This window comes from Athene cunicularia (assembly GCF_003259725.1).
Source record: "Athene cunicularia isolate RWA chromosome 3 unlocalized genomic scaffold, athCun1 chr3_part1, whole genome shotgun sequence".
Classification (NCBI taxonomy): domain Eukaryota; kingdom Metazoa; phylum Chordata; class Aves; order Strigiformes; family Strigidae; genus Athene; species Athene cunicularia.
Window position 1 is genome coordinate 45,390,292 of NW_020799097.1, and position 19,341 is coordinate 45,409,632.

Sequence of the window (19,341 nt, forward strand, 5' to 3'; positions counted from 1 at the left end):
CCAGAGGTACCCATTTTGAAGTGTATTTCAGAGGAACACATTCCAACTCTCTGCATAAAGAGCACATAGCAGTTTTGCTGGCTGGGACCTGTGGGGCACATGCAGTTCAGAAGCTCTGCCCTTGGCTGTATTTCTGAATAACCACCTCTTAACACAATGTGCGTAAATTGCTCTACTAGCCTTTCCCAAGCACTCCCTGCCTAGACCTCTTCCATCCTTCTCACCTTGCATGGCACCAGCTCTGAGTTTAGCCCCATTCACTCTAACCCTGCATGCCAGTGCATTTTTATTTTTGAAAAATAATATGTTTTAACTAACTTATCTCCCCAAACCTCAGGTTATTCTTTGTAGTGCACTGTGGTATATCAAATGCTGGTAACGACAAGGGCATGAAAACATATAATATCTTCCAATTAGATCTCAAAGGGTATTTTTTTAAGCACAAAATTTTTTAGGAAAAAAGTGTCAGCTTCCATTGGTTATTATAACAGATGTTCCCTTGTGTCCTTGTGCTGGATCTTGCTGCATCCTTAAGTGAGAAGTCACATCAAAGTGTGATCCATTACAGCCTAGTGAATAGTTTCTAATGGTTTCAGTGTCATATAGATGCTCCAGGGCATATCCAGTTAATGTGTAAGCATGCTTATCAAAGTACTGCCTGTGGGAGCTGTAATAATTTGGAGAGGCTGCTGGGTGGTCCCCTGGAGTTTGATGTGGGGACATGTCTGAATGCAGGTAGTCTTTAGCTAGTACCAAACTAGATTTTGATATTCGGTCAGAATTGGGGCTGCTTATCCTAGACAGTGTTGTGGGGCTGTTGTCATAGTCATTTTCATGTGGGCTCATAATCTTTCCATCTCGTTGCTGGATGTGTTCACATGGAGGAGTGTTGGCAACTGTTGGGACACGGCAGACGTCCCCTGCCAACTGCTGCTGTGGGTAGTTTGAAAAACAGATAGCATGCTTCTTCCCTGTGCCATTAATGGAGACCAGCGGATCAGGGGTTGTTTTCCTCAGCTGTAGTCTGTTTTCTTCCTCTTTAATCATTTGCTGGGTGGCTCTTATTAGAGTTTCAATTTTGCTGGGCTCATGCGGACTGCTCTGATATTGCTCAGTACGGTATCGGTCGCCTGATTCACTGGCAGAGCCAGGATCGGGTGAACTAACAACACTGTCCTCATCCCAGTGTCCTCTCCCTAGGAAAGAGAGAAAGGGGACAAGCATTGAGGATGAAAGAGGCAAGCCATCTTGAAGAACACGTGCTCTGAACCTTATTTTACAGACAGAAAACCAAGACAGAGGCAAGTGATGCAACAAGTCACTGAAAATTACCATGGTAGACCCCTTGCTTTTCAGTGAGAGCCTCTAGTTTCCAGTGTCTCTGCACAGAACAAGTAACACAGCTGAAAATATAAAAAGAAGAGATCTAAGCACCTCAACACAGACCTCCAGTGCCACCTGAGATGCTCTAGGGTAACCAAGAATCTGCATAGGCCCAGCAGATATGGTACCAAATCTACAGGAACAATGTGTCTTCTGGAACAGCTAGAGGCCAGGCAAGGTAACCCTAGGGCATGTCAAACACTGATGTTCAGGCCCCAGACCCCTCACAACCTATTTGCATCAGTAAAGTCCGAGTAAATTGGTACTGTGGTGAAAAAAATCAAGGAACTACAAATGTACATCATTCCAGCATGTCTTCTTAGACCCTTCCAGGAGCTAAAACACAGAGACAGCATTGTGGAATAGTTTTCGGCCCTGTAGTGACTTTACACAGGTTACACAACAATAAATAAACACAAATAATGAAGCAGTTCTTCTTTAGAACCCATAGCTGTTAGACAGGGTTACTGTAAAAATGTGTCATATCCCAATGCATAAATATTTGTTGTAGAAAACTTTTAGAATGGGAAAATATAACTATATTCTTACCTCTCTTTAAAAAATAAGGCCCATAGACATATCAGAGAAGGTGTTCAGCTTGCATGTAGCTGAAAGGACAGAACCAAACCTGTCAATCCTCACTAGGAAGAAAGTGAGTGACCCCCAAACCTGAACAGCCAACTAAGGTCACACTGTAATAAAGGGCTTGATAAATGAATCTCCGAGATACCTGCTTGCAGGACGGCACGCGTTGGACTTGCACAAATTACTTTTAAATACCTTTGCCTCAGCACATGCAAAGTCCTCTTGGGGATGAGGCCTGTTGGGTTGGTTGACAGGAGTCCACAAAGGAAACCCATTTTCAGACTAGCGCAAGTAGTTTCTTCTGCTCCGTGTTGGGTCAAGGTACACAGATCTGTTTGGGTGGCAGACCACTACCACTGTGTGGCAGAGTTCATCACAAAAATCAGTGATGGGCTTTTAGAAAAAACATATCCTGCTATTAATTGGTGAAAGTAGTGCACTGTGGAGTACCTCATAGGCATAAATTTATCCTTCACATCCTCTTAAGATCTGGACCCAAAATGCCATACTGATCAGATAATTGTCATTATTGTAGAGGGACTCCAAGCTAGAACTACCAGAAGATACATTAAAACAAACAAAAAGGAAGAAAATATTTTCTGCCCAAAGACACTGTTCTGACAGTAATGTTTACTTAGTATTGTCAAAAAGAGTTTCTTTTGTGAAAGGCCAAGGTTTGAAACTCCCTGAATCTAAATGAAAACGGCATATTTGCAAGGGAAGCTGACATATTTATCTCCTCAACTAAGACCAACATGTCAGGTTTTACCTCCAAGACTACATGCAGACTGAAGGGCTACTGAAATATTTAAGACTTGATACAATAAACAGAATAGCTGCAGCACCTGGAACTACAGCAAGAACAAGGAACAAACTAAAATCAAATTATATTATCCATTTGCATTGATTATCCTTGATACAGTTATGGAATAATATTTAACACTTCTGTATTTGTACCTCTGTGTGATATTTCTACATTACTATCTTTTTATTCTCAGCAAGAAATATGCATAACATTTGCCAGAAAAAATTATCATACTTTGCTCAATGCTCTTCTGGAGAAGAAAAAGCTAGAGAAGCACAAGTATGACAGAAGTACAAAACACACACAAGGAAGGAATTGTATTGTTACAGGAAAAGTGGAGAACAGTCCTCATTAGCAAAATTTAGGGCTCCTTTTCTTTCCTCATTTTTCCTCTGACTGTATTATCTAGAACTTGCTATTTAATCATTTTTCTAATCTCAATATAATTTCCCTCAGATTGAAGTAAAACAGTACAGTTCTTTTTGATTTCCAAAGCCTCCTTCTGCAAGAATGGTACTACTGTAATTAGCTTTTATGAGTTCTTTAGATACAACCTATGTTTTGACAGATTATTTTAGTAGAAAAGCATTTTCTTTTATGCTGTATCTATCCTTACAACCTTGAACTCTGACTTTTGGGTCAGTTGCAGTCTTTCAACTCTCAGCCTGCCCTTTTAAACCCGAGGACCTTCGGATTTTTCCAAACCAAAGATCAGCCTTTCACTGTGATTTTTTTATTAGCTTCAGCCTCTGAAGATGTGCTAATGCACTGAGTTTGCAACCTGCCACACACCAAGCAATGCTTCAGGCTTGATGCTGAAAGGATGGAGAGACTCAGATTGGCTAAAAATTATAGCTGGGGATAAATGTCTGGAACCAAAAGCAAATGTTAATTTGACTTGCCAATTTTAAATAAAAATAAACATCAAATTTTACAGAATCTAGTAATAACCAGTGCAGAAAAAAAAGTCATTTGGAGAACAATCTTGGATTTAGCTCTATTTTTTTCTAAATATATTCCATCAGAGTAGTTTGATCTTAAGTCAAATAAAGAATACATTTCTATCAAGTGTATAATTTTGTTTTGATCATCCTTAAAATCTCACCAGTCAGATATTTCCACCTTAATTTCAAAATTAAAAAATATAAAACAAAATTATATTTTGCTGCATATGAACCAGACTGTCAAATTTAACTTGAATTTTAAGTATTCCTTATCTCCATAGATGCAGTCACTGAGACAAAGACATACATCAAGAGCCTCTCTCATTTTCTGCCTCTCACATAAACAGCTGCATGTTTATGTCATGTTGCTTTATCTGCAATGGTGCCACTTCTGCAAACCCTGTTATCTCTTACCATGAATCCTGTGCACTGACGTTATGTGGGGCATACTGTTTTCATATGCTTCTCTGCTCTCAGGGGATGACTTGGTCAGAGGCAATGCTGAACGAGAACCCCACCAGCTCTCCCTTCCCGGCTGCGGTGTGCCAAGGAAATACCGGCCAGCTTCACATCTGCCTCCTTCACAGGCCTGAGTATGGAAATGTCTGTCATCAGTCAGCCTGGAGTGGTCGAGTGCAAAACCGTAGCAGAGAGCACTGCGGTCTGAGTACTGTCTGTAGGCACAGGAGACATCGTGGTGCTGGGAGCTCGGTCTGTCCACGGGGTCCAGTAGCTGGGGAGAAGCTGTATCAGTCAGGGGACTCCCGCCCCACTGGCTTTCATGGTCAGACTCGGATCTCTCAGTGTGAAATCCAGAATACTGCAAAACAGGTGAAGCAGTGAGGAAATTACTAAGCCTAGGTGAAATCTGTAAGTAACTGAAAAAGACAGAGTATGTATATGATAGAGTGTTTTTTGTGAGCGTGCCCACATGTCTGCACCTTCTGATTGGACTCCTACTCCTTTCCTGTACAACACTCTATAATGAGCTCACAGATGACAGAACAGACCTCATGAAAGTCTAAAACATCCCATATCGACCCTTAATAGCCATCTCCTTTATGATGTGTAATATTAGGCTCAGCAACATCAATGTTGCAATTCAATATTTTTTTAATATGTCCAGGTTTTTCTTATTGCTTTGAAAGCTAGTGCTTATGCTCAGCAGTGGTGCTCCAATGCTCCTCAGCAAAGTGCTTTCTAAAGGGGCTGAAATAACACTGCTTCTGGAGCCTTCTCACAGGTCAAATTGAAACTGAATGTATTTCAAGTTCTTTTTCTAAGGGCTTCCTCACTTTTCCTCAGATTTTGCCTTTTTTTTTTTTTCCCTCTTACCTGGAGTGGTATCTTTGAACGTCTTTCCTCTTATTAATAGGGAAAAGAAAGCCTCCTGCAGATCCTGGGACCACCAACACTACTACAGAGTAAAGCTCTGGAATCATGGCAGTTCAGTTTGAAGCTAAAAATCACAGCTTTGTTGCAATGTGGGAACAAGGAGAACACAGAAACGATTTGCCAGAAAAGGTGACTGCTAGATAAAGCAGGCAGAGTGGGCATTTGACACTCTTGCTTAAGCAGGGCCCTCCCAACACAGAAACAGCAATTAGCAGGCAGTTGGAAAAGCAGACAGAATAGGACCATCGGCATTTGTTTAGAGAGAAGTAAAGGTTAAATGTCACAGATTTCTGGATATTCATAATGAATGTTTCAAACTTTTAGATACTTTTGGAGAAATAAAGAAAGAATCCTTATGAAACCTCCCAGGATTTTGTTATCTCATTTTAAAATCTTTTTATTTATTGGAACTGTCGAACTCCATGGAATATCTTTAAATCAATTCCTCCTATGATTATGGATTGGGATGAGACCAAAGCTGTACATGCTTACCTCCTCAGTACTGCACACTCATGTCACAAATCAATGTATTACAACATGAAGCCTTGGAATTCTCCCATTCCATCACTCACCTTCCAGATGCCCACTCTGCCTTTTTTTTTAATAGGTATTAGGCCTCTCTCCTGAAAACATAAGCTTACTTTCCTTTTCATTAGATTGAGTTGCTATGAAACTCCTCATTATCAGCCAGGATCAAGGTTTTATGCACTTACCAATCGAAAGTACTGACCAGATGTTTGACTTACAGAAACTTAAACCATCTGTGCAACATCAGTAGTGCTTTTGGCATTTAATCATGTATTTCTTCAGTATTCCAGTTTATATTTGTGAATACTGTTTGCTAACAGGATAGGTTATTTAAAGGAAAGAAAGAAAGGGTTGTAGCTTTGAGTAACTCAATTATATTTTATTATTAGTTGTCAGAAGAATACCCGTAGGCAAAAAGCCTGCCAGTAGAAATGGAGGAGGTCAGCAAGTCAGTACCACCATATTCATTGCAAGGTTTAAAGATCACAGAATCACAGAATCGTCTAGGTTGAAAAAGACCTTGAAGATCATCCAGACCAACCATTAACCTAACACTGACAGTTCCCAACTACACCATATCATCCCTCAGCGCTATGTCGACCCGACTCTTAAACACCTCCAGGGATGGGGACTCCACCACCTCCCTGGGCAGCCTATTCGAACACCTAACAACCCCTTCTGTAAAGAAATGCTTCCTGACATCAAGTCTAAACATTCCCTGAAGCAACTTGAGGCCATTACCTCTTGTCCTATCACTTGTTACTTGGTTAAAGAGGCTCATCCCCAGCTCTCTGCAACCTCCTTTCAGGGAGCTGTAGAGGGCGATGAGGTCTCCCCTCAGCCTCCTCTTCTCCAGACTAAACCCCCCCAGTTCCCTCAGCCGCTCCCCGTACGACCTGTGCTCCAGACCCTGCACCAGCTTCGTTGCCCTTCTCTGGACACGCTCGAGTCATTCAATGTCCTTTTTGTAGTGAGGGGCCCAAAACTCAACACAGGAATTGAGGGGCGGCCTCACCAGTGCCGAGGACAGGGGTCAGATCCCTTCCCTGTCCCTGCTGGCCACGCTATTGCTGACACAAGCCAGGAGGCCATTGGCCTTCTTGGCCCCCTGGGCACACTGCTGGCTCCTGTTCAGCCGGCTGTTATGAAGAGATGAAGGGATAAATCTGATTTTGCATGGAGGTAAGATAGTTACAGAGCCACAAAAGAATTCTTTAAAATGCCAGTAACTTCACATACATTAACTAGGAACATTTTTCAGCCATCACAGTGTTACATGGCCAACTGGAATGTCTAACTCCTCTATTATCCTTTCAGATCTAATGTCTTCAAACTGTCACAAAGATATCTTCATAAATATTGACTTAATTGTTGTAAAATTTTTGACAAAAATATATAGATAAACATAAGTTTCCAGTGAATAAATTAGACATTATTAACAAGATTTTGACCATTAAATTTTGGTTAAAATGGAAATTCACAAAAGGAAAACTACTTTTGTACTTGATTTTAACTTTATAATTAATTTGAGGGCTCTTTTGGAATTTGACTTTTATAAACTAGTTTTTTTCATTTAAAAAGTTAAGCTGAAATATAAGATAATGTAAACATAAATGTGAGTATAAAAAAGTTCAAAATTCATTTATTTTTTTATTAAAAACAAACTCATAGTAGGTATTTCTTTCATGAAGAGGACAAGTAAAATTAATTTCTAATAATGTTATAATGAAATTTCATTTTTTGGACTATTTATGATGATAATAAATGCCAGACATTTTTTCAGACTGAACATTCTTAATTTCATTTAGCCCTAATAGATATTCTTCTATTAATTCTCTGTTTCTAAGGACACCTCAGGGTCCAGCATAGCTTCTCTTCAAGGGAGTTTCTCCATTTAACTGAAAACTTGCTGCTTTTTTTTTTTTTTAATCTTGATCCTAACCACAAAGGATTCGATTGTACAGCCCTTTGTACACTTTTCTTAAAGAGAAATTAATTTCAAAGGGTACATGTTCAGTATATCAGAAATGCACCATGTAATGTCATATAACCATGTAGTCAAGACCAACAATACTTCATGCATATACTTTGTACTTGATGCAAATGATGATTATTTGAGATCTGACCCGTAGCAGCTGCTAGGCCACAGACAGAATTAAATTAACACAGTGAATTACTTGTGGCCCACATTGTCTACCAAGGTTTGATATGACTGCTTACTCTTGAGGTACAACATAAACTGACATAGGCCAAAAATATGTCTCATTCCCTTTAAAGCTAATCACATCTCTATTTGGCATCTACCACTGCAGTCCTACCACTGCCTCTTCTGGGAATCTGATGTTGACAGGTGGAGACTCCAAATACAGGCATGTGTGACATGTTGACGGGGGCAGAAATGACAGGATGATCAAAGATACTGCTTTACTGAAATGGGAGTGGAAACACTATCTCTCAAGTCAGAATTAGGCTCCCATATGTCAGGTGATGAAAGACCATAAAAAATGGAATCAGATTTAATGAAAATTATGGCCAATTAAAATCAGTGATTTTTTTTTCAATACCAGTCCTGCCTCACCAGAAATGTTTTCCTTTCTGCTAATTTTTTCCTTCTGACTCCTATCAGACAGATTCTTTTGTTTTTATTTTTTGACAAAAGTTAACCAGCAGACAGAAGTTACACATGATAAAGAACTTCAGACAGGCAACATGTGAAATCCCCTTAGGTGATTTCTGAATTGCCTTCTGGCATAAACAACAACAATAAATAAACCAAATGGTTCTCCAGCTGGTTCTTTAGAAACTGAATTGCCACCTCTGGGTACTAGAAATGTCTTCCAGAGTGCTAATCCAGTGTACCATTGCAGTGAGAGCACACCAGACGGATTAGCACTGACATAGAAAGGGGCTATAGGCCATCACTGATGCTATATTCATTCCAAGAAAAACTTCAGGAGGGCTGAAGAGGGAAGGAAATAAGAAAATAATAATTCCATGTCTAAGAAAAGCTTGCTTTATGAAAGCCCATGGAAGTGTATTAGGCCATTAGATGATATGTCTCGGGTGATTTTCTTTTGCCTGACCTCCCACTCCTACAGGTGTGTGCCTGCTCCACACACTGTGTCAGATGTTCAAACAATAGATGTCATAGATATCTAATTTTCTGGCAGCCTACTCAGGTTTTCATCATTATAAACATTAAATATATAGTGAAACCCTCTCAGAGTCCTCTTTTCCATGAAAAACTTTCACTACATCAACATTAGCAGCTTTCCTCTTGATTTGTGTCTTAACCATGAGAAAAAACATCACAGATGCAGGCTGCATTGTACTAAGAACATATGCATGCTTTTAAATCACTTTTATCTTGCTTTTTACTAATGTAATCCTGAAATGTAAAATATGTTCTTTTTGCATTCACTATTATAGGCAGAACAGATGGTGAAAGGCTTAGATTAAAGTAATACAGCATGTCCATTAAAATAACCCCCACTGCTGGTGACTCTTCACCAGATCAGGAGTTATGTTTACTATAAAAAGCGGGGTTTGCTTTGCTTTTGAATACACTGGAAGTTGCCAAAGCTTTAGGCTACAGGAAGAAATGAATAAAACAACAACAAAAAAAGGCTGACTAGAATTCAGCTTGATTCTGTTATCTTTACCCATTGGGCGATATGCCCAAATAGAGATAGATTGCAAAATTAATCCAGATTATCTGTTTAAACAGCTATAAAATCAGTTTACCTCCAAAATCAGGTGTATTAACATACACATACTAGAGAAGGCTTTTACTTCCAAAAATTCATGCATGCTGTAACACATACCAAAGCCTCCATCCAACAGCTCTTGGGTATATGCTTGTGTTTGTTCTACATATATATGTATATTAAAAATATCTTCATCCAAGAACTAACATGAGACATGAAGAAATAAACATTTATCCAGATCTGACCATAAAATGTTTCCATTAGAGGCAGACAATAGACAATTTTAAATACTTTCTTTAAACAATCATCATTAATGGGAGATTAAACTCCAGAGCAGTTGTTCAGATGATCACAGTTAAAATGTTTTTCCAGTATTCTTCCTATTTCCTGCGTACAGAATAAATGAGGTCCAGGGCTAGATTTTGGGAACCACTCACAATGATTATTATTATGAGGGAAGACTACAGGCATCTTTTAACCAACTCACAATTTCCTTTTCCTGCAAATCTCTATCAAGTCTTCATCTCTTCTGTTCTTTTCACCTCCTCTTTCAGCTCTCCAGCTCTCCGGTAGGACAGGACTAGAAGAGCACTGTTCAAAGTGTCTGGGAAAATCCTACAGCTGTGTCATGAATTTTGGGTTACTCTCCTCTCTGTTTGCCTTTGTCCTGCCTGGGACTGGTTTCACAGAACTCACTAGCCCATGCTACTAAAGTCAGTCAGTGTTAATCAGAGTCTGACCAATGCTTCCAATTTGATGAACTCACTTTTTGCTTAAAGACTCTACCAGCATCATATTACACTATGCCTGCTTTTGCATAAGATTTAAGGAAAAAAAAAAAATTAACCCTGTCTTAGGTGACCACAACATCCACCTTTTGCCCTAGTAGTAAATATTCAGCTGAAATTTATTAACGTGGTTTTCATACAGTTTACATCTCATGTAGCTATCCTAGGGACACACAGCTGGCAAGGGAGAGGATTCTCAGTTGTCACTCAGTAAAGCATATGATTCCCTTTTCCCTTCGAGTAAAATAAAGTAAGTGGTAAGGAAAAAAAAAAAAAAAAGGAAAGAAAGTATGTACATTTAAAATCTCCTAGGTACCCCTAACTTTAAGAAATATTTTGTGCTCACTTACATTATTTTACTAATAAACTTCCTTCTTCCTTCCTCCACCAAAACCCAGGCTCCTTTGTAAGCCAAACCATGACCTCACTTTTCAGCCATGGCTTTTGAGTTGCACTCTAATTCTCCACAACTGACTGGCAAATTATGTGGGATGGAGACTGAGGGACACAGGCCATACCACCTGCTGTATGTTCTTCACAACAGCTTTTCTTAGTCTTTCAACAGTTTATTCAGTGATGGAGAAGGATGAGAGGGATACAAAGCCAAGCTGCCAGCATTGCTTGTGGTGATGTGCTACAATGAATGGTATGACCATTTTTCAAGATATTGGCAACTAGCACGCCTGCTTCTTTTTGAATTATGAAATCTGTGACTTCACTACCAGGCAGCCAGTAATGAGGATGCAAAAGGAAACTGCAGACTAAACACCCTGAGCTTTCAGACAACGATCCCTGATAAACCAACAGTCTCAATGCTGCATTGCTAGTTCAGGATTTTTTCTGGTGACAGAGAGAGTAAGGAGGTGCTCATGAAAATCACACTTTCAGAAAGTGAATTGATGAGGGAGGATAACATGTCTTCAGTTGGGATTGTCCTGCTAGCAGATGAGGACTTCTGAAAGGGCTGTGTAAGAGGACATGAAGAGTGATTTCAGTAAAACAAGGATGGTCATCTTAGAAATCTAATTTAAAATTAATTGTAGGTCTTTCCTGATTCTTTAAAACAGTTTTATTACAATTGTTTGGTGTAGCACATTCAAGAGAAAGACTCTTCAACAACCCACAGAAATGAACAAATGATTAAATGGCAAGAGCCATATCAACCTCTGGCAAAGTTAAATTCTTAAAATTAAGAATCTGAGTTCATATCTAAGTGCTTGGTTAAATATTCCCTGAGCCAAAATAAAATTTCATTTAACTGAAATTCTCACCCGTGGTACTTTTGAAGGGAAAAAGAAAGAAAACGAGGAAGTGATGTAGACACTTGGGCTCATATTCTATACTCTTAGAGGTCAGTTTAGAAACCATTTTGCCTGCAGAGAAACTGTAGTTATCAAGGTCATTATCAGTTAAATATTGAGCTAGACTCTTTAAAAATATATAGCTCTTCAAAGTTACATCATAAATACATACATTTATACCCACCGTGTGGTGGCATAAGGGTAGTAAGATTTACAACATTATTTAGGAAACATAATGGTTATTTTGACAAACTATTTATTTGATTTAAATGGTTGACAATGTAAGTATGCAAGTGCTGTGGCATTGTCTGCAGAAATCAGTTGCATAAATATATTAGGTAAACTCCAGTTCAGACACCAAATCAAGTCTGGTCCATTCTCCATGCAGAGTTATGCTCCTTACACATTAGGCCTGGAAATGAAAGCTGGGAAATTAAAGACTATTGATGTCAACGGCCACTTTCTAGTGCTTTCTCCCTTTCAAAGCTTTGTACATAGAAAAGCTTTCTTCTTCCAGTTCAGCAAGTTAGCTTGTTGCTTTCCCTCACCAAAACTCACTCCTTCTGACTAAAATAACTGCCGTCAAACATCTGGCAGCTTTCTAGATATGTTGGCATTATTAAAGAGTAAGTAAGAAAAAGCAAGCTTTCTCGAATGGCAAAACTCACAATCCTCTCAAACCAAGTATTTCAAAACCAACTTTTTCACTTGTCCTTCTGTCCGCTCCTCATTAACTCTGAGCCCTGTGCTGTTATTGTTGTTGATGATGATTTATTATGCATGCTGAGACTTAAATGTTTCCAGCTTTTTAGAAACAGTTTAAAGCAACATATTCCTTTCTCAAGATCTCAAAACCTGTTGGCCTTGATTCCCTTTGAGCTCTTTGACCTCTTCTAATTACTTGGGTAAAATAGCAGTCAAAATCAAGATATTAAAAAAAATTTAATTTTGTTTTTCAAAGACAACTACCTGTGGGTATGGTGATGTCCTTGATTTTGACTTTGTGCTCGAGAGGCGAGATTTGCTTCCCTTTCTATTATCCGTTATGGTCGGAGTTGAATTTGCATATGAGAATGCCGGCTTGGTAGCAGTGACCTGATCCAGGGAGAGCTGTAGTCCTTTATATTCAGTATCCCTATATAAAAGGAAAAAGTGAAAAACAAACTCACTTCATATCTTAATAGGAAACATTCCTTTCTTCTTAGTGGGGGGTGGAAACAAAAGATATTTTTAAGGAAAAAGAATAAAACCATGCAGGGCAAGTCAGTACATCCCCCTAATACGTTTATGTAGCATAGCTTACTAAACAATGACTATTTTTAGACTGAAAATATGATTGCTTTTTGCATTCAACTGTTATCATCCTGATCTACTTTCTTCAGTAATAAAAAACAATGGTATGGAAATTTCTGAGATTAATATTAAAGTTCTGCATTGGTCACATAGCTAAGCAGTAAGTAGGATACATTTACCTCAAAATTTTTTTAACTGTACAAACTTACCACTTATGTACGTGTGTGTGTTCATGTATGTGTGGGGTTGCACATAACAGTCTACATAGATAACTAAATAAATTAGACAATTATTTTTTTTTAATGGAAAACACTTCATCTTTAAAGTTATATTTTTCATTGTTTACAAGGTTTCAGGCAATTGATGCAAATTTTTGAATTTTTCTTCTTCTATAAGTCTTGTGAGTGTTTATTCCATTGTTTGAAATTTCTTATACTGAATGAGTTTACCAATCATAGAAAACAGCTAAATAAATACAAAACTTATTATTTAAATGGTCTTTCCCCCACTCACAAAATACTAGAGGTTTTCTATGGAGAGCTAGATATAATGGCAGTTTGTGAAGCTCAGCATTAGTTTCTTCAAACTTTCTAATGAATACATAAAAGTAAAGAAAACTGGCGTTGCTCACTATGTCTCACTAAGCATAACGAGGGCATATGCATTGGACTGCACCCCTCTGCACACATCTGCACGTCTGCTGATACCCAGGGGAGTATGAAGTGAGCTCTCCAGCTTTCATGTAGTCATACGGAACCTATTCTGACAATGATTTATTAAAAGAGAGCAAAGCAAGAGTTTCTTCCTGTCCTACCTACCTGGAGGAAAAGAGGGAGGATTCATGGCTTTTCTCTTCTTTTGTGTTAATCAGCAGAGAAGTGGGAGAACAAGGGAAGAATAATGCTTCTCTTATGCAGTCAAGGAGGCAACACACTCATTCACAAATTACCCCATATTCCATCTATACCTAAAGACTCATCCTTAATGAATTATATTAATAATAAATTGTTCGCCCAGCTTTAGCAACAATATCTTGCTCTATAATCACACATATATCAATGTAAGCTGTGACAGTCTAACGTCTTTTTAGAAAGGAGCTGCACCACCTGAGCATATCACAGTTTAGTACACTGAAATGCTTTCAGATAAAAGTCAGGAGCAGACAGGTAAATGATAAATCACAAATATAAGCGAAATAATGGGATAAACCTTTGAACAGCCACAGGTAAATCTGCAAAACAGACAAATTAATTCATGCCAGTTCTACACTAAACTTTTTTTGAACCTGATACAAACTTGTTGGTTGAAAAGGCTTAGGTTTTTTGGCAATGCAGAGCATGTATATGTATCCATGTATATATAACACATGAGAATGAATCGTTGACATTAGAACTGTGCTGACTACACTCTCCAGTCCATAGCAGAGACTGGCCAAGTTTAATTAATGTTTTCTAATGCAAAATTACTTCTTAATGAGGCCATTTCTTCAAATTTTGGCTTTAATAAACATAGGCCTCTTCTATAATATTTGCCTTTCAAATATCCTGCCTGCAGTGAAAGCATCTGAATGTAAAAATTTGCTTTGGCCTATGTGACAGGTAAGGCTCATCCACATATTTTGAAAACGTTAATCTTTCCCATGGTTACCCTAGGAATATCCATCCAGACACCTTGTCTTGACACGCAAACCATCTGCCTCCAAAATTGAGCCCTACCAAATTATCTTTATGTCATGCAAAACATCAGAAACAAAGGGTGTCAATTAATTTTCATATTTAACTACTACAGTAGCATGAGATATTACCAATAGTACTGAAAAAACTATCAGTCTCACCCTGACTATTTGATTATAAGAAAAGGAAGGGTCTGTGGTCTCAGTGTCAGATGCAGAAATAATTGCCTACGGAAATTAAAATTAGTCAAAACTAAGTAGGTAAGTCATTCACAGTCTTAGGGATATGAGGAGGTCCTGTTTCATTTTTGAACCTACCAACCCTTTTGCCTTCCTTTTTACTGGAGATCCCATAGTTCTCTCCATCTCTGGTGTATGCCACCCTGTAACAGTCTGCTGTTTTCTTATGTCAGTGGAAGATTTTTTTAAAAATTGGACAAAACACCACACCAGTATTCAGACCACAGACCATCACTCCAACACTACTTGCCTGCTGTTATGATCTCTGTAAGGGCCAGGCATTCAAATCATAGAGACTACGCTGTACAATGCTTCTAGGTCATGGGAACCTAAAAAAACCCCAGGCAAACCAGGCTGCCCAAAACCTTGTATGCCCAAACCATGCATGTGTACTTTTCTAAGTCCTTGGTGAGGATTCACCTTCTCACACCACACATTAGAATAAACACCACAAGCTGGTATTTGCAGCCAATTGTTTAGATGGTAACAACATTAAACAAATTATAAGAAGAAAACTGTCTGAGGTTCTTATTGCCAAAGTTTCTCCTTAGAAAAAGAACATATCTGTGCTGTCCTTCCAGATGAAACACCTGGACTTTTTTGCATCACTGAGTCATGATTCAATATTATCTCAACCCTATCCTAGCACAACTACCCTTCAGAAGATCCAAGATAGACACCACAACACCAATAGTAACAGGCCAAGACAAATACCAGAAGTTAAAAAAAAAAAAAGGCAAAGAAAATATGGAGAAAGGGTCCTGTGGTCTCAATGTCAGATAAAGAAGATGTTTCACCAAGAAATGAAAACATTTGAGTATATCCATATGCACTGTGAGGCAAAGGACTAGAGGAACCAGGGCTCCTAGTGGTACACAAGCTACAGATGGAAATTCTGACAACTTCCTGGAGGAATTTATAAAACTTTCGCCAACCGTGGAACTGTAATCTCCAGATTCCTGTTTCCAGACACCTGAATCCTCTATTACACAGTCCCAGAAATACAGTAGTACTGCATCTTGTGTTCTACATGTAAATGTAAAAAAAAAAGTGGTGGATATGAGCTTCTTCCTCCAAGGTCCTCACCTTCAGGATCCCACAGGGATCCATACAATCTACATCTATCTACATGAGACTGCTGAGAGAGAGAGTGATATGGCATGTGTTCAATTGCTAACAGTATGTTGCTGACAATCTACTATTTATCTCATTTTCTGATGCAACTATCATCACTATAAAACATCAGAATAACTACAGGAAATTAGCTCTTAAATGAAGAACAGATGGATCAAACTGAATCCAGACAAGACCAAAGTGATGCTTCTTTGCAAAGGGAAACATATTGAAGACCTCCACCTTTTCTTGATGGGAAACAGCCATTCTTTCCACAGTTGGATGGAAATTCTAGGTCCTCTTTGACTCCTCAAAAAACTTGGATGCATATGCTTTTGGTAGCATATGCTTCCAAAAATGTATTATTTCTCTACCTTGTCCCTCCCCCCCATATGAGAATCTGACCAGTATGGTCAATGTATCAGGCACCTACAGACTGCATTACCATGCTTCACTGTAATCAAAAAGAAATCAGAAGTCAAAGCATAAAATCTTCTTGCTACAATATGCTGCTTCCCATTTTCTTCTCATATCTAACTCCTAGAAGCATTTCCACTCTGTGCCATGTCTCTGGCTCTTCCAGTGTCCATTATAAAGCTTGAGCCTAATTTTGAAAGCACTTACTGATGTATTAGAGCTAGCATGATGAAAAAACAAGGATTGACAGCTGTACCAACTGCACTTCTCTGCAATAAAGCATCTGAAAGTTGAGTACAAAGCATTCTTTACTAAAGAGATCTATTTATAGCAAGCTGCATAGATGGAGCAGAGGCTAAAGCAGAAAAGTGTTTGGAAGAGGAAGCCAACCTGTTTGCACAGACTTAGATGCCAGCTGGATCTATAACACTTTTGTGAAGAGTTCTCACAATTTAGCTTTAGAGGACACTTTCTGCCTGCTACCATTGCCAAAATGTAAGCCCAAAATGCTGTCAAATAGAAAGAGGAGCTCAACAGGATGTATCCAGAGGAAGGAATAAAATAGTGACATCCATTAGTGAAGAATAAATATCCAGATTCAACCAAAACAACTTAAGAAGGACAGACTCAAGAATAGAGATCTTATATATCTACAGACATAAGCAGCATAACCTTCAAAACAAGAAGAAAAGCTCCAAAAAAAAAGAAGAAAAAAACGCTCAGCCCATAGAAAACTCTGCAAAAGCCATAAGAGCATCTTTTTACATTAAAGACGCAACATGCCAGAAAGGAAGAATAAGCCATATATGAAGTGACTGAGAATACACAGACAACCAGCAAAGAGGCAGATATTTACACTGTATTTAAATCCATCAAAAGACACTAAACGTAGACACCTTAATGAAGATTCACAGAAATTCAGTTTCCATATGTGGAGTTACAGCTTTGGATTACAAATGCATTTCAGTTCATTTTCTCCAGCAGCAATCAAAATACCAGTATACAACTGGAAACAGGTACTCTTATCCTTAGGTATCTTTCAATTTATAGCCTGAACAACATGCAGTAATCATACTGTGACTGGAAATCACAGCTAATTAAGAATAAAAAGGTGCCATTTGACCACCTAAACCTGACAAACACTGGATAATCTACACCCATGTCATTCCTTAACATGTATTAAAGTAATCAATAAATTACAAGCTAAAAGCAAAAACATTAGATGATGTTAATGCAGCAGATTTGTACATCATGGGTACAATCATTCACATGACTGAAGCAAAGTGGAAGGCACTTTGCCGTGTTGATGAACTTGCAGAAGTTCATGCAAAAAAAACAAGGTGCAATTTTCATTGGCTGCACTATCATTTCTGTTGAATGCATAAAATATGTTCCTCATTTCCTCTAGTTTTACATGAAAAACCTATGAGAATGGTCATATACACTCTGCATTTCTTTCAGTTAAAAATCAGAAAAAATATATTTTCTGCCAGTCTAACAGAACACAAAATAGAAATTGTGAGATTAAACTAAATGTGTTAACGTCATTAATGTTTGCTGTATTTTGCTGAGTTGTCACAATTCGGCTAAAATCAACCATGAAGGTGGTAAAAGTCTGGCTCTTCCTCATGCATGTCTGACCACAATACTGTAATATATCGTTCTTCTACTTTTAAACAATGCCTGCAACTTTTAACATTTCCACACTCCAGCTCATGCAATGCTAACAGAGCACCATTCAGCAGATGAGTGAAAAGAGAACAGATTCTGGTTGTTTGTCATCTTCATGGCTTTCTGAATCAGCAGATGGTACAACAAAACAGACAATTTCCTCATCTGTTGTGTCCTCTGTTCATGTACAATGTGTCTCAGAAATGTTTACAAAGGCCTCAGTCTGCTCACGAGACTTGTCAGAAGGAGCATATGCAATCCCTTTCGCATCTTCCAGGAGAATCAAAATAAGGAGGTTTCGCTTATCTCATACAGCAAGCCAAATTTCAGGACAAAGCAGGAAAAAAGCTGTTGAACCTCACTCACTGTTATGAAACTACACTGACATCCAGTTGTGCATTCTCAGAGATACTCCCTGCCTCAGTTTTTCCATCAGTTATTGGGATGATGTTAGCAATCCTCCTTTCTAAAACTTAAAGTGAAAAGTCCCAAAAGTAATTGGGAAGACCCTCCAGAAATCTTGCAAATGGTTGTTTATCATTAGTATGCTTAATGGTTAAGCAATGCATCTACTTGAAAGAGTATGAGATTTGTATATTGGATCCCTTTATTAAGTTCCAGGCACCCATTTATCTCAATATATAGCATAAGCAATGGTAGCTCTTTACATCTCATTGAGTCAAAGTTTACAGCTTCTCCAGCCATGAGATTCACATGCACAATATCATGTTTCTGTATGTGTTTTTAAAGATAGAGCAACTCAAACCAGGAAGTTTAGTTAAATGATTTGATACATTCAGGAAAACTGAAGCACGAAGTTTCCTATACGGATCATTTAACGCAAATGTCTGAGGACATCCTCTAGACATCTACTGGCAGAGAAATTTTATATATTCCCTGATTGGTTTCTCATCTCAGAATACAGTCATTTAACTGTCAGTTGGAGTTAAATAAAACATCCTGGTCTCTAGATAATCATCGTGTTGCAGAGTTTTCAGCAGTCTGAAGGTAGAGTTTGTCATTCCCAACCACATGTTTAGTCATCTCAGCCTCCAAAAAGAGCCCTTTGTACACTGTATTTGTCTTTATTTACAAGATTTGCTAAATGAAAATATGCACCACAGATTTATTATTTTTTGTGAATAAAATGCCAAAGATATCTTAGGCTAATTATATAAAGATAATTACCATTTTTAGTTATAGACAGCACTGAAAAATAATGCTTTAAATAAATAAAATATGATGGCCTGAGTTTAATTCCGTAACATTTATTTATCCTGGGAATGCTTTCTTTCGAATGTGAGGTGCCTAGGAGCACAACTGGCTAAAAGTCATGTTTGATGTATATTTAGTGCTCGCCAAGTTAAATGGAGAAATATATTTGACAGAAGTTTATAAATGTTTGTATATGTTAGAATCTGCCTGCTAATGCGAAATTTGGATTAGAGGGACATAGCCTGCAATGTTTTCTCTGGTTTTTTGGATGGTCACCAAATAGT

The 19,341-nt window shown here is 38.3% G+C and overlaps 1 protein-coding gene across 1 annotated transcript in view; it reads right to left on the reverse strand.

Annotated features, from left to right (window-relative positions):
- Positions 1-465: 465 nt before the first annotated feature.
- SIM1 (SIM bHLH transcription factor 1) overlaps positions 466-19,341 on the reverse strand; it is a 44,710-nt gene continuing 25,834 nt past the window's right edge. Inside the window, exons 7-9 of the mRNA XM_026844140.1 lie at positions 12,406-12,571; positions 4,132-4,537; positions 466-1,196 (exon numbers count right to left, since the gene is read on the reverse strand). Coding sequence (XP_026699941.1) covers positions 466-1,196; positions 4,132-4,537; positions 12,406-12,571 — 1,303 coding nt within the window. The remainder of the gene's footprint in view (positions 1,197-4,131; positions 4,538-12,405; positions 12,572-19,341) is intronic.